Source organism: Mustelus asterias, chromosome 4 (assembly GCF_964213995.1).
Source record: "Mustelus asterias chromosome 4, sMusAst1.hap1.1, whole genome shotgun sequence".
Classification (NCBI taxonomy): domain Eukaryota; kingdom Metazoa; phylum Chordata; class Chondrichthyes; order Carcharhiniformes; family Triakidae; genus Mustelus; species Mustelus asterias.
In genome coordinates, this window is record NC_135804.1 from 111370513 (window position 1) to 111391443 (window position 20931).

At 41.8% G+C, this 20931-nt stretch overlaps 1 protein-coding gene across 1 annotated transcript in view; it reads left to right on the forward strand.

The window, feature by feature from the left end:
* Positions 1-20368, forward strand: part of LOC144492383 (NADPH oxidase 2-like) — a 32550-nt gene extending 12182 nt beyond the window's left edge. The window contains exons 4-13 of the mRNA XM_078210388.1: positions 339-423; positions 1086-1228; positions 3028-3209; positions 6476-6605; positions 8086-8178; positions 8919-9169; positions 12842-13004; positions 13726-13872; positions 14382-14506; positions 17567-20368. Of these exons, the coding sequence (XP_078066514.1) occupies positions 339-423; positions 1086-1228; positions 3028-3209; positions 6476-6605; positions 8086-8178; positions 8919-9169; positions 12842-13004; positions 13726-13872; positions 14382-14506; positions 17567-17693 (1446 nt within the window). The 3' untranslated portion in view covers positions 17694-20368. The remainder of the gene's footprint in view (positions 1-338; positions 424-1085; positions 1229-3027; positions 3210-6475; positions 6606-8085; positions 8179-8918; positions 9170-12841; positions 13005-13725; positions 13873-14381; positions 14507-17566) is intronic.
* Positions 20369-20931: the final 563 nt, after the last annotated feature.

The following is a 20931-nucleotide window of genomic DNA, read 5'->3' on the forward strand; positions in this document are numbered from 1 at the left end:
CTGGGATTCAGATTTTCTTTACAACTTTATTAACCTGTCCTCCTGCCTTTAACTTTCTCAGTCTCTCTGCTTCTCTGCTCTTTTTGAAGTTTTGTTATTTAACATGCATTCCCTCTCCATAACTTTGCTTTCAAAATGTATCATGGCACATCTTCACTGCTTGAAATTACATCCAATATGACAGCGGGGCATAAATGGCTGGAAAATTCCTGGCAATGTATCATTACAGCAGAGTAGAAAAGCTTTAGCTTTGCCTCCATATGCTATCACTGTACAGCCAGACTGATTGGTAAGATTCCAGGTTGGATTTTTGACTGTTTTTCCTCTTTCTGTGTTAGTGTTGCAGGTGCAGTGCAAGAAAACAGCTGGACAAGAACATCACATTCCATAAACTGGTAGCCTATATGATTGCCTTGCAAACAGGTAGGCTCTTGTGGGCAAAGTGGCATTCTTCCAACACCCTTGCACCCAGCCAATGTTTTTAGTTTTTGCATGTTTACAATTTCTTTGCTCACATAATTTTGTGGGAGGATGGGATTTTCTCCTCGGCTGAAACAGTGGCAGAGCCTCAAGCAGGGCATAACCTCTGGCTACTCCATGCTCCTATTCCAAGTCTTAGCTGATTTTACAGGGTCATTTGAATAATTTGGGGAGGTTCACATTGCCAAAAGTTTCATTGGGATTGCAGGGATGTTGCTGCAGTGATTGACACAGTGTAGGTGAACCAATGACTGATGTTGTGAATTTAAAAGCAAAATTCAAACTTAATATTCCTGTCTTGTGATCAATTGTACTGGGAAAATTAATCATTTATTATAATTCACAACAACTCTGGACACCAGAATGTGCAACTTTGCTAATGTGCGGAGAACAGGAAATATTTTATATCGTCAGTCTAATTACAACAATGATGGCCAGAAATTTATGGCTTTATTGTAACACAATTCTTTCTATATGGCTCGACAAAGAAGCAATGTGAGCTTTTAATTCATCTGCAATTAGGGTTTCCTTTAAGCCTTGTTCTGAGGAAAAGAAGAGCAACCTGCATTTTGCTATCTAACATTGTGGTCATCTTGTTCCCTCAGCAATTCATATTGTGGCACATTTACTGAACTTCGAATGGTTCAACAACAGTCAACAGTCAAAAGAACAGACATTGGATGCTGTGCTGTCTCGTATTGGGGATAATACCAGCAAGTGGTTGAATCCTATTAGATCAGATCAGATGGTAAGAAGCACATACTTGTTAGTAGATAGCAATTTTTAACAGAACAAAAAATTATATGTATCTAACTCATCACCTTCTTGCCATATGCATCAATCTTTTTGCCCTCCAGGAACAGTCAATCCTTTTGAACCCATAATGTTGTCTCCTTCAAAGGCATTTCCTCATAATCTGCTTTGAAACACTATTATTTGAATGAAAGAAATCTTTAAAATTTCCTTTCCTATTCTTAACCATCTAATTTTAAACTTGTATTTTAATTTTTGGGACAGTCAACACTTTCACTGCATGAACATTGTTAATCTTGTTTATATCCAAAGAATTACAGAAATTGTGGATCAGATGGAGCCTGTTCAGCCCATTCTGTCTGTGCTATCACTATCTCCATTTCCATCCTGGAATTTAGTTATTCATGCTCTCCCATCCTCTTTCATTTCATATTTATGTTTCTATAATTCACTTTTTAAAATCTTGCATAGCTCAATACTGTAATTGATTCATGGTCAGCATTTTCTATAATTAGTATTAACTGCTGAATGACCATCTATTGGTAGTTTTAGTGCACACTACCTGTGCACTAAGCATGTACAATGTTAAGAGCTCTTCCCTGCATTATGCTACTTGAAGGCAGTGCGCTCACAATGACAGGACTTCAACGGTGCCTGAGGAGAGCTGGACTACTCAACAGCACCAAAAATAGGACAGTGATGTTAAAACTGTTTTATTATTAAGAACCCAATTACTGCAGTCCACCAGCAGCAATAATAAAGGCTACTTATTCTGACATAAAGCACTTCCAAGAATCAAGAATCACCCTACCCAGGAAGAGTTAAATCTAATAACATTCTGGTGATGAGTATCAGACCTAAGGATGGAAAAGTCAATTCCTTCACTTCCAAATACTAACAAGGTTTTAATGGTATTTTCATAAATGCCCCCTTTTTAAAAAAATTTTTTAAACTTCATTCTTAAAGTTAAAAAGCCAATGCTCAGAGTGAACCGGGCAAACCCAATTCCATTCCTTGCTTGCTCCAAAAAACAAATTCAATTGAACCCAATTCACGGTCCCACAAGGGAGACAAACAAGATCCATAAATGCCCCTATTCGCTACATCAAATTACAAATCATAACACCTCTTAACCTCCTTAAGATTGGCTTCAGTACAGATCTCAAGCAGGTCAATAATCGGTTTTCTTGGCCTGCCAACTGCTGGAGAGAAGGCAAAAACAGAATATGGAACTGGGGGGAGATATAACTTCAGCAACATCAGAATCAACCAAGAGCCAATTTAAAAGAGTTAAAAGGGAATCTGTAAAATGGGAATTAAGTTTTAACACATAATTCAATTTTAAAAAGTTTTATTTTAGGTTAACGTTTACTTTCCGTTGCTAAAGGCAAACCTGTCCAATATGTAGAGGAATAATGCAGAGGCATCTGATAATCAGCAGTTAACATTTAACTGCGAGTGTTTACTGACAATGCAATTAACATTAGCTGAAAAACATTAATGTGAACATTCAGAAATCTAATCATTCATGTTTGCTTGTTCCACTTTGTATAATACTTGCTCGGTATACAAGCAAAATAAACTTTAAAATTGTCCCAAATACACAATTACAAAAATTATAAAGGAATTAGATCCCAAATCTAAGCTCCCAATAGTAAAAATGTCACTTTTAAATGTCAGTAATGTCATAAAAAGTCTTTATCATTTGGATTATGTGTGAAAATCTGGTTTAGTCAGAATCATTGCTTTTTGGTAAGTGTTGCTATCGGTAACACGTGTACATTTGCTTCTCAGACACCCACCTATGTTGCATTCACCTCTGTGGCTGGACTAACTGGAGTCATCATCACAATTGCGCTTATTATCATGATCACATCCTCGACAGACACCATTCGCAGATCGTACTTCGAGGTCTTCTGGTTTACACACCATCTCTTTGTCATATTTTTTGCAGGGCTTGTCATCCATGGAATTGGGTATGTAAAAGTTAAAGTTAAAGGGTATTTATTATTCACAAGCAGGCTTACATTAACACTGCAATTCAGTTACTGTGAAAACTGTGAGCAATGTAATCCTGCTGTGTGGGATTATACCTTAATTAAAACAGTTGAGATTTCTGTGAAGAAAAATTAACTTACATTTATATAGCAAGTTTTGATAGGCACCAGTAACTTTTTATCTAAAATAGACAAAGTTTGAAATCCCAGTTACCCACAAAGAGAATAATGCCTTAAGATTCCACAGTTTTAAACAAACAAAATAAACTTTACTATAAAAAGGCAGCAAAGTAGAACAACAAACAATATCCATCTTATACGGTAACATTCAGAATTAAGCATGAGGTAAATAGGGATTAACAGGCAAACTGTGATCAAACACACCATACTTCACACTAAATGACAAATGTGATCAAGACACATACCATGGATTTCTCAGCAACCCACCCAGTTTTCAGTAACCACTGTGAGTCACAAAGTCTCAATAAGACTCTGTCTCTGTCACAAGGGATTTCAACTCTTCACTTTTGAAAATCTAGCCTCTGACCTCCCTCAAAAGTCATTCTAACTTTAACTACCAAAACAACAGTTCATCTCCTCATGATTCAATCTGTCCTCCTGAGACTTAATTTCACAAAACTGCAATCCCGCCTCTAATTATTTTTAACTCTTTTTGCAGACTGCTAGCTTCACTGGCACTGTCTCTGGTTCTCTTTGAACTTTAGTCGCCCGGTTGCACCAAGCTATAAATGGCGACCAGGGCTCAGGGCAGCTCCCAGGGCTTCTCGATGAGCTACAATTGACTTGAAGCTCAAAGTCAAACCAAACCCCTCTCCCAGCAAACTCACAAATAAATTTAGACCAGAGAACCTTCTTAAGCTGCATCCATCTTCTTGGCAACATAGCCTTTAGGGTTCACTGAACATTCTTTAAACTAATTTTGCGCTAGCATCCAAAACAAAACATCTCTCTGAGATACACTTCTTTGCAACTTCTGTAGACATCATGGGCCCTATTTTACCATTTTGATTCTAAGTGCTGGGCGGACTTGAAACTGGGAGTGTTTCAGATCCGACTTTTAGACCCGTTCTCAGGAGTCCCCATACATACTCTGCCTGAAAAAATATCAGCAAGTCCGAAATACGCTGCACAAGCCTGTGGGTGTGGCTTAACACGCCCAAAATCCTGCAGGTCCGATCGGCGTCACCAACTGCGCATGCGCAGGAAAAAAAATGATAGAATGCTGCTCCCCTGTCACATTCCTCGTGGGCCGAATAATGCCTCCCCCGGCCCCCCACAGACATTGCCCCATCCCCACAACATTACTGGCCCCCTTATCCCCCCATTCTCCCGCCATCCAGACCGATCGCAGACCCCTCCCCCTTCCCCCTCACCGATCCCAGGCACAGTGATCCCGCCTCCGCCTTCCCCTCCCCACTGATCTCAGGCAGAGTGGCAGCTGACCCCCCTCCTACCCCCACCAATCTCAAGCAGAGAGCCGTCAGGCGTTAGGCACCTACCTCCTCATTAACTGGAGCGCCAGAATCGGACTTCTATGGTGCATGTCTGTTTCGTGCCAATTCTGGATGGGCGAATACGGTGGTAAAGGGGAAAGTGCCAGTAAAGATGGGCGTGCAGCCCATTAAGCCAATTTAAATGCATTCAAATGCATTTAAATGGCCGTCGCGCCCATTTTCGGGCCTTGGTACAGGGGAACTGGCGTGGAGGCGGGCATGGATCACGCTACTGGCCTCACGTCCGACTTCACCAATTTTTCGTGCCCGAAAATGGGCGCAACGTAATGGTAAAATCGGGCCCCATGTCTCCAGTTCTTCAGCGATGTAAGCCCACCTACTGTTTTATTGCTCTATCTTTTATATTTTGATTCTATTAAACATAGATGAGTAATCTTCTATACTACCATTTTCCTTTAGAGGTTCTGGCAATCGCTAAAGCCCAGCATTTTAGTTACCTTATCTTCACAACAACAGTCTTCCCAGAATTGGACATTACCTCAGAACTAGATATTCATCATAAGCACCTTTCATGGCCTTGGGATGCCTCAAGACATTCTACAGCCAATGAAGTACTTTTGATTTGCAACCACAGTTGCAAAGTAGGAAAGGCAGCTGCCAATTTGCGCACAGGAAGGTCCGACAAACAGCAATGTGATAATAGCCAGATAACAAACATGTTTTAGTAATGTTATTTTATCAGAGAGATATTCCATAGGACAAAGTGCCCAAAAGCAACTATTAATATTGGGTGCAGTTTCAATCTTTGGTTTGTACTGGGTTAGCAGTCCTTACTGAGGGTGGTGGTAGAGCACCACTCCTTGTGCAAAGGTATGAAAAGAGAGAGCAGCTGAGGTTGGCACGTCTGATCACCAGCACCTCCTACCAGATGAGTGCACATTTGATCATTTCAAGAAAACGGGATCAGACTTAGCTGGGGTGCTTCCTCCTCAGGTGTGTGCACAGCATCCCACACTAGAGCAAAGTTACAAGTGGATTGCAGACTGTTGGCACTGCAGCCCAGTAAGCATTCTCTGGAAAGATGGCAAATGAGTGAGAAAGAGGGTGAAATTCAGGAAAGATATGTGGAGACTTTGAGTTCATGTAATTCAGGTGTCCCAAGCACTTAAATGAAACATGAGTCAAAAATCTCCCTGGGCCCTGTCAAGTAACTTGTTGTTCACCCAGGTCCCCACATGCAGAGATCCCATCTCAATTTAAAATCAAGGCCAAAGCATTGTGAATGTCAGTGAATGAAGACATTTATCACACCTATAACTGTGTTCAACATCAATTTGGCAGGAATTATCATTTCAAATGGTACTTTAGTATTATATTAAGAAGTCTCACAACACCAGGTTAAAGTCCAACAGGTTTATTTGGAATTACTTACCTGATGAAGGAGCAGCGCTCCAAAAGCTCGTGATTCCAAATAAACCTGTTGGACTTTAACCTAGTGTTGTGAGACTTCTTACTGTGCCCACCCCAGTCCAACGTCGGCATCTCCACATCATAGTACTATATTAAATAGCAATCCAAAAAATCACCATAAATGTATCTTGAAAAGTCACTCTTGTAAAGATAGCTTCATCTGGAGCTTTTAAAAAAAATCTCAAAAAGGAAGTTAAGTTTTGTGTGTAATTCTAATTTTACTTGCTGACTTGCCTGGTTCTCTGATAACCATCTGTCTCACTTACCCTTTAAATGAAATATGCCTTTTTTTTCTCTTAGCCGTATTGTTCGACATCAAACTACTGACAGCATGAAGGTACATGAATACAATTTCTGTCATAATCGCACAGAGGATTGGGGGAAAATCCCTGAATGCCCAATTCCTTCGTTTGAGGGAGGAGATCCTATGGTGAGTATTTTTGTAATGAATTCCTCACTCTCTCCTGCTCCTCTTGGTCTCTCCAGATCACGCTCATTTCACATGTGAGAAAATAGATTGGAGAACTAATGGCATCCACCCACTTGGCTGAATATGGCAGCAGCTAAAAGCTACAAAGTTACTTTCAATGATTATTATTTATTTCTCGTCCTGTGGGAAAGCTGTTGATCTGCTATGTCGGGAAGGACACTAAACGAGCTAATTGTGATAAGATATACAGGTTCGAAAGCTGTCCTTTTGTGTTAAGTGTGCTTTAATAACACGGTGAAAACAGAGTGTGATACTCGAAGGGCTGGAATTTACAGCCTCCTGGGGGCAGGTTGGCAGATTGAAGAGGAGGGGCAGAAATTGAGGGGACTATGCCATGAGCACCGTTCCCAGCATCTAGCTGCCTGCACCACTGCGATTTTACCTTCAGCAGAGGGTGGACATGTGCAGCGGTCTGCCCACTCATGAGCCAATTGAGGCCATTAAGTCGTCAACTAATGGCAACTTAGAGATCTCCTGCCACTGCTGGAATTTAATCCAAGGTGGGAAACAGTGCAGCATTCACTGCTTGGTCTGGTGGCTGGTGCCCCTGTGCCCATCAGAGGCCCATAAAAGACATTCCTACCCTTACATATCCCTCCCCGCCACCCTATTTACCTTTCCCCCCTCACCAGGAGCTACCAGCCTGGCCCCAGTGATACAGCTCCATGTATCCTACTTGCCTTTGCATCCGATATCATTGCTGTCACCAGTGAGGACTGGCTGTAGTCCTTGCAGTGGCCACCACTCCCAGTGACATGGCTGAGAGCTTTTGGAGGCAGGGTTTCCTCCCCAATGGGGGTCAGAAATTCTCATCTTAAGCCAATTAACAGACCAACACCCAGGAAACCCACTCCCCCTCCCCATAAAATCTAGCCCCATATTATGTATAACTAATTTTCTGATAACTTCAGCACTCCAGTGACAATAATTTCATTAACAAGAAGAAAATGCATTTGGTGATGAGTCATTCTCACCTTTTAAGATAGGTGTCTTTGCTGCATTGTACTGAGCCATCTGTCCTCACTTATCTTTAACTACATGGGTAAGTGGCGGCACAGTGACGCAGTGATTAGCACTGCTGTCTCACAGCACCAGGGACCCGGGTTCGATTCCCGCCTTGGGTCACTGTCTGTGTGGAGTTTGCACATTCTTCCCGTGTCTGTGTGCGTTTCCTCCGGGTGCTCCGGTTCCCTCCCACAGTCCAAAAGATGTGCTGGTTAGATGGATTGGCCATGCTAAAATACGCCCTCAGTGTACCCAAACAGGTGGCGGAGTGTGGCAACTCGGGGATTTTCACAGTAACTTCATTGAAGTGTTAATGTAAGCCTTACTTGTGGCAATAATAAATAAACTTTTAAAAAACTCACTGTAAAAAGCAAGAACATCTAAAAAGTTATATCATTGTGTTGTTCTGTTCCAGACCTGGAAGTGGGTGCTTGGGCCGATGATACTCTATGTCTGTGAGAGATTAATACGACTGTATCGAGCCCAGCAGAGGGTTGTCGTCACCAAGGTAGAAAATACTAGGTTGATACAAGATACTATGACAAGAGGGTGCAGTCATACGTGATCCCCATTAATCATTCTTACAAACTATGTCCATAATATTTGGAGTTAAACATGGTTAAGTGATTAATCACTGTGTTTAGTTTCCACGCATTCTTTCAAAGAAGAATAAAAATGTATGTTTCCCTTTATTTATTTTCTTTTCTCTTTAGGAACTTTATATGTATTCCTCTTGAATCTGTGCAATGTTGGTCTTAAGCCAGCTCGAGTGTGTTGATCAGTTTTCTCTCTCACTGTGCAGCGAAGGACATTTCAAGCAGTTTTAGAGCCATTTTTTGAACAACCTCAAGGAGTACCTTTCAGGATCATTGGTTGAACAATTTAAGATGTGGAAATACTCAGCAGTCAGAGCTTGTTCTGGCTTGTCTAAATAGGTTTAGACATCCAGATCAAAATCAGGTACTGGAGCCTTAAAACTCTGTGCATTGCCAATGGCCACTATGGCTATCCAATAAAAAGGCTCCAACCAATTTAGCGGTGTCTGGACACCTGTACAAATTGGTTCTACACTGCTGAAGTGGCCAGCAAATCAATGTTATTTAGGCCCCATAGTGGCTTGGAGCTTTTCCTCACATCCAGATTTATTCTAAGTGTTCAATGTCAACATCCTCACCTTGATGAATGATATTCGCAGGAATTACATTAAAATCAAGAGTGTGTTTGAAATCATTGTAACTTTTGTTCCAGGTTGTCATTCATCCATCGAAGGTCCTTGAGTTGCAGATGCAGAAGAGGGGTTTTAAGTCAGAAGTTGGACAATACATTTTCATCAACTGTCCATCCATCTCACAGCTGGAGTGGCATCCCTTCACTCTGACCTCTGCCCCGGAAGAGGATTACTTCAGTGTTCACATTCGATCAGTTGGTGATTGGACAGAAGGCATGTTTCAAGCATTTGGAGAGAATGAAGATGAGGCAATGAACCAATTACAACCAAGGTAGACTAAGGATAAACACACAGAAAATGCATTCATCTTATGCTGATAGAACTTAAGAACATAAGAACTAGGAGCAGGAGTAGGCCACCTGGCCCCTCGAGCCTACTCCGCCATTCAATAAAATCATGGCTGATCTATTCGTGGACTCAGCTCCACTTACCCGCCCACTCACCGTAATCCTCAATTCCTTTACTGTTCAAATTTATCTATCCTTGCCTTAAAAACATTCAATGAGGTAGCCTCAACTGCTTCACTGGGCAGGGAATTCCACAGATTCACAACCCTTTGGGTGAAGAAGTTCCTCCTCAACTCAGTCCTAAATCTGCTCCCCCTTATTTTGAGGCCATGCCCCCGGTTCTAGTTTCACCTGCCAGTGGAAGCAACTCCCTGCTTCTATCTTATCTATTCCCTCCATAATCTTATATGCTTCTATAAGATCTCCCCTCATTCTTCTGGATTCCAATGAGTATAGTTGCAGTCTACTCTGTCTCTCCTCATAAGCCAAACCTCTCAACTCCGAAATCAACCGAGAAAATGTCCTCTGCACCCCTTCTAGTGCCAGTATATCTCAAGTAAGGAGACTAAAACTGTACACAGTACTCCAGGTGTGGCCTCACCAGCACTTTATACTGCTGCAACATAACCTTGCTGTTTTTAAATTCCATCCCTCTAGCAATGAAGGACAAAATTCCATTTGCCTTCTTAATTACCTGCTGCAAACCAACTTTTTGTGATTCATGCACAAGGACACCCAGGTCCCTCTGCACAGCAGCATGCTGCAATTTTTTGCCATTTAAATAATAGTCCATTTTGCTGTTATTCCTACCAAAATGGATGACCTCACATTTACCAACATTGTACTCCATCTGATATCCAGCAGGGGTTATGATACAATGCCAATTACACTTGTCGTGATTTTGTTAATTTTTTCAGACAAATCCTGTGAGGGAAACTATACTTTTGGATTTTTCTGTATGTTTTTGTAAGTTAGCACCTGTGATGGTGACCTTTGGTTGGTGGGGAATTGTAAGATTTAAAGTACAGAATGTACAATGTTAATGCATTAGGTCCTGCCTCAGAGCAAGTGTGGAAGCCTGTTGGGAGATATTAACAGACCACACAGGTCAGTTCAAGAGGCCGAAGAAACAGCAGCCCATGGTGAGCAGTGGTTGCTCAGAAGAGTCTGGAGCTGAAGGAGGTAGCAGGAAGTTGCTGGCTTTGTGCTGCTGGGGAGAATGGGATTAAGAGAAGCTCAGGGCACTGTGGTAATACGTGATGATTGTCTCTATAAGGACAACACAGCAGAGTAAGTGTCACTGGCTTGGGGGACTAATTGGGACTCAGAGTGAATAATCACCCTAGGAGGTGAAGTCCTCTCTTAGGTAGGAGGCATAGGGAGCTCGGTGCAGCCATGGGGCAGCTGTTTTCTTATTAATAAATCCTTTTTGTATTTGCAAATTAAGTCTTTCAAAATGAGTCATTACACTTATCAGTCCAGTGAAGCTGAAGCGAACAACAGCCACTGGCTCTGTGAAACTAGGAGTTGGGGCAAAGGAAAGTTCTACCTAGAGTAGTAGAGAGCTGGAATAATGCTGGTAACTAGATGCTGGGTTGCAGGCTTTGAATCTAAGGGGATGCAGTCTCAGGAGAAGAGATTGAGCAACTGTGAGGCAAGCAGTCATTAGGCCAGTCTGAGTTGAATTTGAAGGGAAATCATTGTTGAAAAAGTAGCTGAGGCGCCTCAGGAGGAAGACAGATTTTAAAGAATTTTTGTGATTCACTGATGTTTGGGTGAGTTGCTAAGAAAATTCAGGAACCAAACTTGGTTGTGTCTATCATTTAATATGCAGTTTGCAATGCGTATGATCACAATTAGCCTGTTCATTCATCTTTACCTCATGTTAATCCTGGATATTGGAGTACAAGATAGGTAGTGTTGACTGTTTGCTTTGCTAACTTTTGTATAGTTTTTTTGTTTAAAACTCCATGCGATCTGTGGCTTTATTCTCTTAGTAAGTAACTGTGATTTCAAATTTTGTCCACTTTAACAAAAAAGATTACTGATCTCTAATCAGTTTGCTCCAAATTTTGCGCTCCTGTCCAGGATCGTAAGAAAATTTGGGGTCCGTTCTGGGATCATAACAGTATATTCAAGAAATAAGCGAAAGGTTTACATAGAAGTTTACATAGTTTACAGCATATAAACATTCGGCCCAATTGGTCTATATGGGTGTTTATGCTCCAACCCTCCTTCTTCCAACCCTCTTCATTTAACCCCATTAGCATAAGCCTTTGCACTTATCTAGCTTCCTTTAAAGGGGCTGAATTTTACTTGCCCTCAGTGGGCATGTATCCTGTGGGAGGCACACAAAATGGGGTGGGTGCCTCTTTCACCAGGTTCCTGCCCACATCGGGCTCACCCTCATATGGATGTCAGGCAGATATTGAAATCTGAAATCCCACTGTTCCTCTCCCTAATACGCATAGCCCAAGGCCCTGGACTTACCTGCTCCATGGATCCGAGGCTTTGGGCCTCCTCACTTCAGCTGCAGTCCTGGCAGCTGCCATTGACACCTTCATGGCACTGCCGGGACTGATGGAGTTGCCAATCAGATTGGCCGGCAGTTCCAGGAGGTGGAACCTGATGTCCCACTAAGCCCCAGTTAATCAGCCCCCACAGCATTTTATTGTTGCAGGGCTGGTCAACATGGAGTCAATCAGCTTCACACCAACATGCTTTCTGGGAGTGAGGGTATAGTGTGTGCCACTCTATTATTCAACCCAATGTGTCTATATTCTTTATCTCAATTAGACCTTGTGAAATATTTCTGCACATATCAACTTATACTGGCAAGCACTATGCCACTTTTCATTCATTCTTAGTTATTCTACCAGCCCTGAGGGCACATATGTTTGGTTTTGGCCACTTGCACATTAGTTATTCTCATTTACATATATACTACAATAATCTCCCAACATCTTCAGCTGCTGATACATGGATAGTCACCATGGAGTAATAAAACACTATAAAACTCGCTAGTATGCTACACTTACACCCAAAAGTGGAAGAGGAGGATGGAGGAGTTGGGACTGTTTGATCTGCTTGAGCTCATGACTTCTACCTGTCACACCACCACCCACCCACCTAAGTTATATTCTAGCATTGATGGTTATTGTGGAGAACTGGACGATTCATTGGAAATCAGTAGGGGATGTATCAGCAGTACCTATCTCCCATGTTATGAATCTTTGTCCTTGAGACTGAGTGAGCTGTAGATGACTAATTATTAAGGAATACTAACAACAACCTTGGAGTAAACTACAGTTAAGCCATCTCATTACTGTCAGGCATGAATCCTGGTCAATGTATTAAAGGCTAAGAACAATTCACGGGAAACAACTAGCATTTGTACCAAGATAAATAATAAGTCACATACTGAGGTATTTTTTAGGAGAACCCAGTTCATTTTGAAAATATCCCCATTTCCAAACAGCCATAGGTAAGTAATGTCCACCTTCGCTATACCTTACAGACATGTGATGGCAAAGCAGCTAAAGGGTTCCTCGCAGAATGGACAACATTGAAGTCTCTGCTTGGGTCCCTTTGTAAGCAATTTTGGATTAATAGACAAGTACTTTGCATTCACTGTGAATTATTTCCTTTTTATCCAGGATCTCAGTGGATGGCCCTTTTGGTACGGCTAGTGAAGATGTCTTCCAATATGAGGTCAGTGTTCTTGTTGGAGCTGGCATTGGAGTGACTCCATTTGCATCCATTCTCAAGTCCATCTGGTACAAGTATGAGAAAGCTGATGCTGGACTGCTGACAAAAAAGGTACGTTTGTTTTTTAAATTTATATTTCTCAACCTTATACTTTCTCTTCCCAATTTCCTTTTAGCCATGAGGTTAGTTGGCCTAAAGGCACTGACCTTTCAATGGCTACTTGACAGGAAGGATACAGTATGAATTGAGTTTCCTCTCCATCCCTGCACCCTATCATAGAATAGAATCATAGAATCCCTTTAGTGCAGAAGGAGGCCATTTGGCCCATCAAGCCTGCACCGACACAATCCCACCCAGGCCCTATCTCCGTAACCTCACATATTTACCCTGCTACTCCTCCTGAACTAAGGGGCAATTTAGCATGGCCAATCAACCTAACCTGCACATCCTTGGACTGTGGGAGGAAGCCAGAGCAAATCCACACAGACACGGGGAGAACGTGCAGACTCTGCACAGACAGTGACCCGAGGCTGGAATCGAACCCGGGTCTCTGGCGCTATGAAGCACAGCACCACTGTGCCACCGTGCCTTCTCACTTGTGAAAGCTCTCCAGCACGTTGATCAGACCAGTCAGTGAAGTGTTCTTCCCTTCCTAATCTTCCCCATCACTGAAGAGAACACTTTAGAGAATGGGTAATATTGTTCCTCACTCCTATCAAAAAGGAAACTCTGAAGGAATTGATTAGAGTGAAATAAAAATGATTACCCATGTAAAATGCTGAAATATTCTAGCTCCGTTTTGTGTAATGGTTTCCTCCCTATCTGTTTGTAGATTTACTTCTTCTGGATCTGTCGCGAGACCCAGGCGTTCGAATGGTTTGCCGACCTCTTACGATCACTTGAGAATCAAATGGAACAATTGGGCAAACATGATTTCCTCAGTTACAAACTCTATCTGACTGGCTGGGATAGTACACAGGTACTGTGTCTAAAGATATGACGAGTTATCAATGTCCAAGTAGCAAACACCATGTAGAAGGATGTAACTATATTGGTTATTAATAGTCATCACTGCACTAATGATAATTTAAAAATAACCTTATATATTTTAAATTTTATAAAGTACATGTGAAGCTTCTTTCCAAAATTCTCTTCAGGGTTAGATGTTAAAAGGTGACATCTTCAGTTAGCCTGGCTTTTCCCGGACTCCTTGCTGCTTTAATGGAGCAAAGGAGGTGGTTTGGAAGTGCCAAAATTCAGTGAACATTTCTTTGCTTGTTCGTAACAAATAAGCTGATAAGATTCAGTGCAGAATCCAACCATAGCACAGTGAAAGGGTATGTTTGCAGCCCTTTGCACAGCTTCTAAACCCTAGCATGCCACTATGGAAAGGGAAAAGAAATGGAGGTATCCATTTAATACTGGCTATTTGTTCCTTTAAACACTGGCACCAAGTTCTCTTTGTGTTTCTTGTCCTTGCTCTCATAGGCCACTCATGTAAAGGTGCACATCGATGAAGAGACTGATGTGGTGACTGGACTCAAACAGAAAACACATTACGGTCGACCCAACTGGGACAAAGAGTTTCAGATGATTGCACAGACTCACCCCAAGTAAGTGGTGAAAGCAAGGCAATATCTTTCAGTGAATAAATGTCCAGCAACCCCAATCTACAATAAGGATTTTCCCTTCATTATTTATGATACTCACTGTAAAGGATTTAACATTGAAAAGCTTTCATTCCTTCTATCAGATATTTATAATTTTCTTCCTGTTCCTTATGAATCCATTCCACATACAGTACCCATTCTGGAGCTGCTCTTACCAGCTCCTCTGGGCTGAGTGAGAGTGACCAGGAGGTGGATGAGACTAGCTAGGGGATGGAGTGTGACCATGGGCAAGTCAGTGACCAGAGATAAGATTACCTTGGGCTGGCAAAAATGATCCAAGGTAATTATCATAGAATCCCTACAGTGCAGAAGGAGGCTATTTGGCCCGTCAAGCCTGCACCGACACCAATCCCACCCAGGTCCTATTCCCATAACCCCACATATTTACCCTACTAGCCCCCCTGACACAAAGGCTGATCAACCTGACCGCACATTTTTGGACTGTGGGAGGAAATCGGAGCACCCAGAGGAAATCCAAACACACAGACCCAGGGAGAATGTGCAAACTCCACACAGGCAGTCCCCCAAGCCGGGAATTGAACCCAAGTCCCTGGCACTGTGAGGCAGTGCTAACCACTGTGCTACTGTGCCACCCTTTGAAAGTGAACATGTGTAGATGAGAGTGACCAGAGGAGAGTGAGGACCATGAAAAAGTGAGAGTAATCAGGGTAGCGCAGAACACTCATATTATTCTCCTTCATTCCTGTAGAAAAGAGATGAATGGCTTTGTTCCAGGCAGCACCATACAACAGCATTTGTAAAATCAGTCATTAATCACACCAAAATTGAAGGTGAACTTTGTGGCATGGATTACATGTAGCCATCAGATACTTAAGCACAGCAGCACAGTGATTAACACAGCTGCCTCACAGCCAGAGACCCGGGTTCGATTCCCAGCCTGGGTCACCGTCTATGTGGAGTCTGCATGTTTCCCCCGTGTCTGCATGGGTTTTCTCCGGGTGGTCTGGTTTCCTCCCACAGTCCGAAAGACGTGCTGATTAAGTGCACTGGCCATGCTAAATTCTCCCTCAGTGTACCCGAACAGGCACCGGAGTGTGGCGACCAGGGGATTTTCACAGTAACTTCATTGCAGTGCTAATGTAAGCCTACTTCTGACACTAATAAATGAACTTTAAAAAAGCAGTTTGGAACTGAATAATTAGCTCCAAATAACAGGCAATGATGAAATGCAGCATGGGACAAAAAAGTTATTTTTCTATGTTAACATAATTCTGTCACAAATGGACATTTGAGAAACGCAGTTCCTTACCACTGTGTTGTGCCATATTTTAAAGACGGACATCTTTAGGCATGCAATCTTTGTGCACTGAGTCTTCAGCCCTCGATCTATCCCTGTGGAGACGTATAAATGCCAGGAACTTCCCTATGGGAAAGAGTGAACAAAGCACACATAGCACACATTGCAGACTGATCTAGTTCACTTCCTGCTGGCCAGTTACAATGTAATACTGTCAGGGGCTAACACAAGGTATACTAAACACTATCTCTATTAAGAATGTGGAGCAAAGTGCAGCAAGTTCTGGGGCAGGAAATGAGAAAGCAAAATCGAACAATTTAAAATAAACTCAAGGTTAGTTGTAGAATCCCGACATTATTGATTTCCTGGGTAAAGATCTGAGCTCCCCATGTCAGCTGGGTCAGATATGAGACATGTTAGATGGAGAGCAGGGCTGTTTCAGCACTGTTTCAATAATGTTATAGTTTTAATAACGTTGTGATTACTACATTGTTATATAAATAAGAACAGAAAATTCTGAAAATACGGAGATTAGCCAGCAGCTGTAAAGATAAAATGCAGATTAGATTTTCATGCAAAATCCTTGATTAAGTGCACTGGCCATGCTAAATTCTCCCTCAGTGTACCCGAACAATAAGCTAACACATTAGTGTTTAAAACAAAGGTGCAAAAATACAAAGGGGGTGGGGGGGGGGGGGGGGTGGTCTATTGGAGAATGGAAATGGAGAATTCTGGACATAGTCCCAGAGAAAAGAGCAATAAATTTCCTGGGGCAGATCCCATTGTCAGAACCATTGATGGGTGTGGTGAACCATAGATGGTTACCACTATGGGTACTGAACCATAGATGGTTACCACCATGGGTACTGAACCATAGATGGTTACCACTATGGGTACTTGTACATATGTTACTCTTGTTACTGTTGGGTTAGGGTTGGGGTGTTCCACCTGTTAGCATTGTTCTGTGGTACACTCCGTTTGGCTCCGCCTTCTTATAGGAGTATAAAGGTCACTGCCACTTCCTAGTGGCCCTTAGTCTGGGATAGTATTGTTAAGCAGTATGCTCTATTCTTGTTGAGAATAAAAGCCTTTATTCCCGGGTACGATCCAGCCTCCCGAGTGGATTAATCGCGCATCAATGGGTTAACACCTGAAATGTCAGTTCACCTCTCCTCCTCTCAGGTGTATACAGATCAACTTTGTATGGTGTATACATCACCAACACCCCATTGCAAACAAAGTAGATATATAGCTAAGTGCTGGACTTTACTAAAGTCATTGCTCAGAGCAGAGGGCTGTTGAATGTCCTTGATTAAAATATAATTCCCCTGGGGACAGGATAGAATGGAGGGTTCAGCATAAATGTCATCCTACCTGCAAAACAGCAGAAAGACTGGAAATGGGCTAATGTTCTTTTCAACCACTGTTAAGGGAAAATCTTGACTGAGGGAAAGGTAGGACATTTGACCCTGCAAGTGGAGTCTCATTATAAACCATTTTGTAGTTTCCTTGAAACAGATTATCAATTTGTTCTGAATGCAGGACAGTTTGTGCTATTGAGTGGTGCTCACTGGGTCCTAGTTAAATCTAATCCAAACTAATTTCGCACATACCCTTTTACCCTGATGAAAGAGAAAACTTTTGTTCAATAAATCTCAACTGAATTAATACCTGATTTGCAGAAATTAAGACAGCATGCAAAAAGGACAGAATCTGAAATGAGTAACTTACGTGTATCTTTGCAGAGCAACTATTGGCGTCTTCCTGTGTGGACCACAACCTCTGGCTAAAGTTTTAGAACAATGCTCAAACAAGTACTCTGAGGTCAACCCTTTGGGAGTCCACTTCCATTTCAACAAGGAGAATTTCTAGGTTTCAGGGGAAAGATCAAATGATGGAATAATACTGAAGAGACAATGCTTACTTTAGAGGGCATTCCCCTCGCAAAGCAGTGTTGAAGATGTGGCATTAAAGCTCTGAATACATAGAATTGGAGCATTTTAAAATTCACTGGAGAATTCCAGCCTGCATATCCAATCATCGGACTATACATTTTCCTATTTATTTCAATGGTTAGAGAAACGAGGACTGACAAAGTTTGTATGTGCATGATGAATATTACTGTCATCGCAATAAGATATTCACAATGCTCAAAAGCAATGTTATTATGGATTAAAATGTGAATGAAAAATAATGGGTGGGATTTTCTGGTCCTCCCCACCATAGGAATTGTCATGGGTGGCAGAAAAAAGTTAGTGGACCAACCAAAGTTCTGTTAAATCCAGGCAGGGAATGTCCCCTCCTGGGGCAGAGGGGACCAGAAAATCCTGTCTGATTTTGAATTGGTTATTTTTGTTTAGTCTCTCGAACCTAAATTGAAACAGAGGAAGTTCAAAATCACACTAAATGTCGCCAAAGATGACCTTAGATGGGCCACATTTAAGCACAGGGGCATGACCATCGCTGGGGTTGCGATTGGTAACAGACAGGCTACAGCACCCTGGAGGTACAACTAACTCGTGCAATGACTAGGATTTTGAAGTTAGAAAGAGGCAACACTGCAAATGGTCTGTTTGGGACATTCATATTTTAAAGAAATGTTACAGATTTCTAAAAAGCCTAATTGTTGCCTGTCTCCTCAATGGTTGCAACTCAAAATTTAATTAACTTATAAACAGTGGCATTTTCAACGTCAGACAAGAACCACACACATGTGATATGTTAATGATAAAACAATTGAATCACCAATGCATTAGGAAGTTGAATCATGTATTGATTTACGAGTTGGCATACTTGAGTAGACTGAGCTAAAGTATTGGATACTGGTTGTATGATTTTGCTCTGGCTTCTTCAACTGTCAAATTTTGAATAGAGGAAGGGAAAGAAGGAAATAAACTCCGAACAGATGTGAATCGCATATAACTTTTCTGAGGATAAAATCCTATGTAAAAGAAATCCAGGAACCAGTAACAAATTCAAGGCACTCTTATGCAAAATGCATGCAGGTCAACATCCAGGTCAACATGCAGGTCAACGTTGATGATGAAAAACTCAAACCAAGGTATTATTTTGGCTCCTTGGCTGTGGTCTTGTCCGAGTGTTAGAAGAGTGGGAATCAAACTTCATTCATATAACCTCGGCTGACAATTCAGTGCTGTACTGAGGCACTGTTGAGATACTATCTCTCAGATATGATGTGAACCTAAGCCGTAACTGCCTATATAGAAGTGGTTTCAAAGAATAGCAGATATTATCAGAGTCCTGGCCCACACACATCCCTCCATAAGTGCCAGATATGAAGAGATTATCTGACTATTCTTTCCTTTTTGCATTTGGTGTTTGAGAGACCTGGCTGCTTGTAAATATAGCTGTTGTGTTTGTTATGTATTAATATTGGTTCTTGGTGGCCGCACTAAGCACTTGTGTATTAATATATTCATGTACTCACCAGAAGTGACTTCACAGGTCACGAGCATGGAAAACTGCCAGAGAAGCAACCATGAAGTGAACATCACCCTATAAATAAAGCTCCATTATTTTTAACCCTCTGTGCTTCCTAGCATTAATTCTCCAGCATACAACATAAAAACTGGTGGCAAGGGCTTGCTAGCCATCACAGGAAATTTACCGGAGAAGTTGAGAAAAGAAAACTTAGAGGAGACATTCTTTGCATGCATTCTGGACGTAACGGGTGAGGTGGACATGAGTAGCGATCCTCCGCAGGACAATTAGAGAGCTGGGTGTGAAAAGAGGCTGAAACTCAGGTTGTTGCCTTGTTTAAAAATAAAATTTAAGGTAGTCTTGTGAAGTTAGTGTTTGTGAAAATTATCATAGAATCATAGAAACCCTACAGTGCAGAAAGAGGCCATTGGGCCCATCGAACCTGCACCGACCACAATCCCACCCAGGCCCTACCCCCATATCCCTACATATTGATCCACTAATCCCTCCAACCTACGCATCTCAGGACACTAAGGGGCAATTTTAGCACGGCCAATCAACCTAACCCGCACATCTTTGGACTGTGGGAGGAAACCGGAGCACCCGGAGGAAACCCACGCAGACATGAGGAGAATGTGCAAACTCCACACAGACAGTGACCCAAGCCAGGAATCGAATCTAGGTCCCTGGAGCTGTGAAGCAGCAGTGCTAACCACTGTGCTACCATGCCACCCCAACAATTGTTATGAAACAATTGTAAAAATGCTAAGAGCAGACAGCATTGCATGGTCTGTTTTAAAAGGTGGTTTTGTTTTTCTGTACTTAAGAGTTTTTTAAAAAAGGAGATGCAGGTGCAAAAATCCAGTACACAGTCTGAAACAATATATCAAGGGCAAAACAACAGGGTTGCTTGGGTAACAGGCTTTAGGTATTTGAATCAGAAAATGTTTTTGAATGTTAACCAATCAATTTGAAATAGGCATTTGAACAGCAGCAGCCTATCAAATTAGAATTTTATGTTTTGATAACCTGTAAACCAATCCTATTGTGCGAATTTTGGTATGTCATCGGGGATATAAAGGCCACCGCTCCCAGTTCCAAATGGCCAGAAAGATAGCCACAGCCTCTGCCAGCAACTGCCATGGCTCACAGCTAGAGAGACAGAAACTGCTCTCGGTTAGTGTATCAACCACATTTTAAGTCTTAAAAGAAAGCCTCATCTCATCTCAGAAGAACAGACCAACGGAACACAGGAGAAATCAACAAAGAAGAAAGAGGATTCCGGAAGACTATGAACCTGATTGACATTTGAGACTGACTAAAAATTCTATTTTCTTTTTGTTAATAAGTGGGAATTGTAATTATCTAATCAGCATTCCATTAGACTCGTGTTTTTTTTTGGTTTGTTATTAGTTTAGTTAATCTGTTAGTTAGATAAAATAAAGTGTTACTTGTTTCTTTTTAAAGAAAGAGTCTCAGGTAGTTATTTTGATTTAACCACTAAAAATTGTTGAAGGCAGATTGTACTATTTCTCACATACTCTTTAATAGATTATGAAGGAAGGTACTTTTCTTTGAGTGGTTGAGTGCCAGTGCCAGTTCTCTGAGAGGAGATCACCCTCCCCTTTATAACAATAGTTGCTGGAAATGTGTTGCAAAGTATGAATTC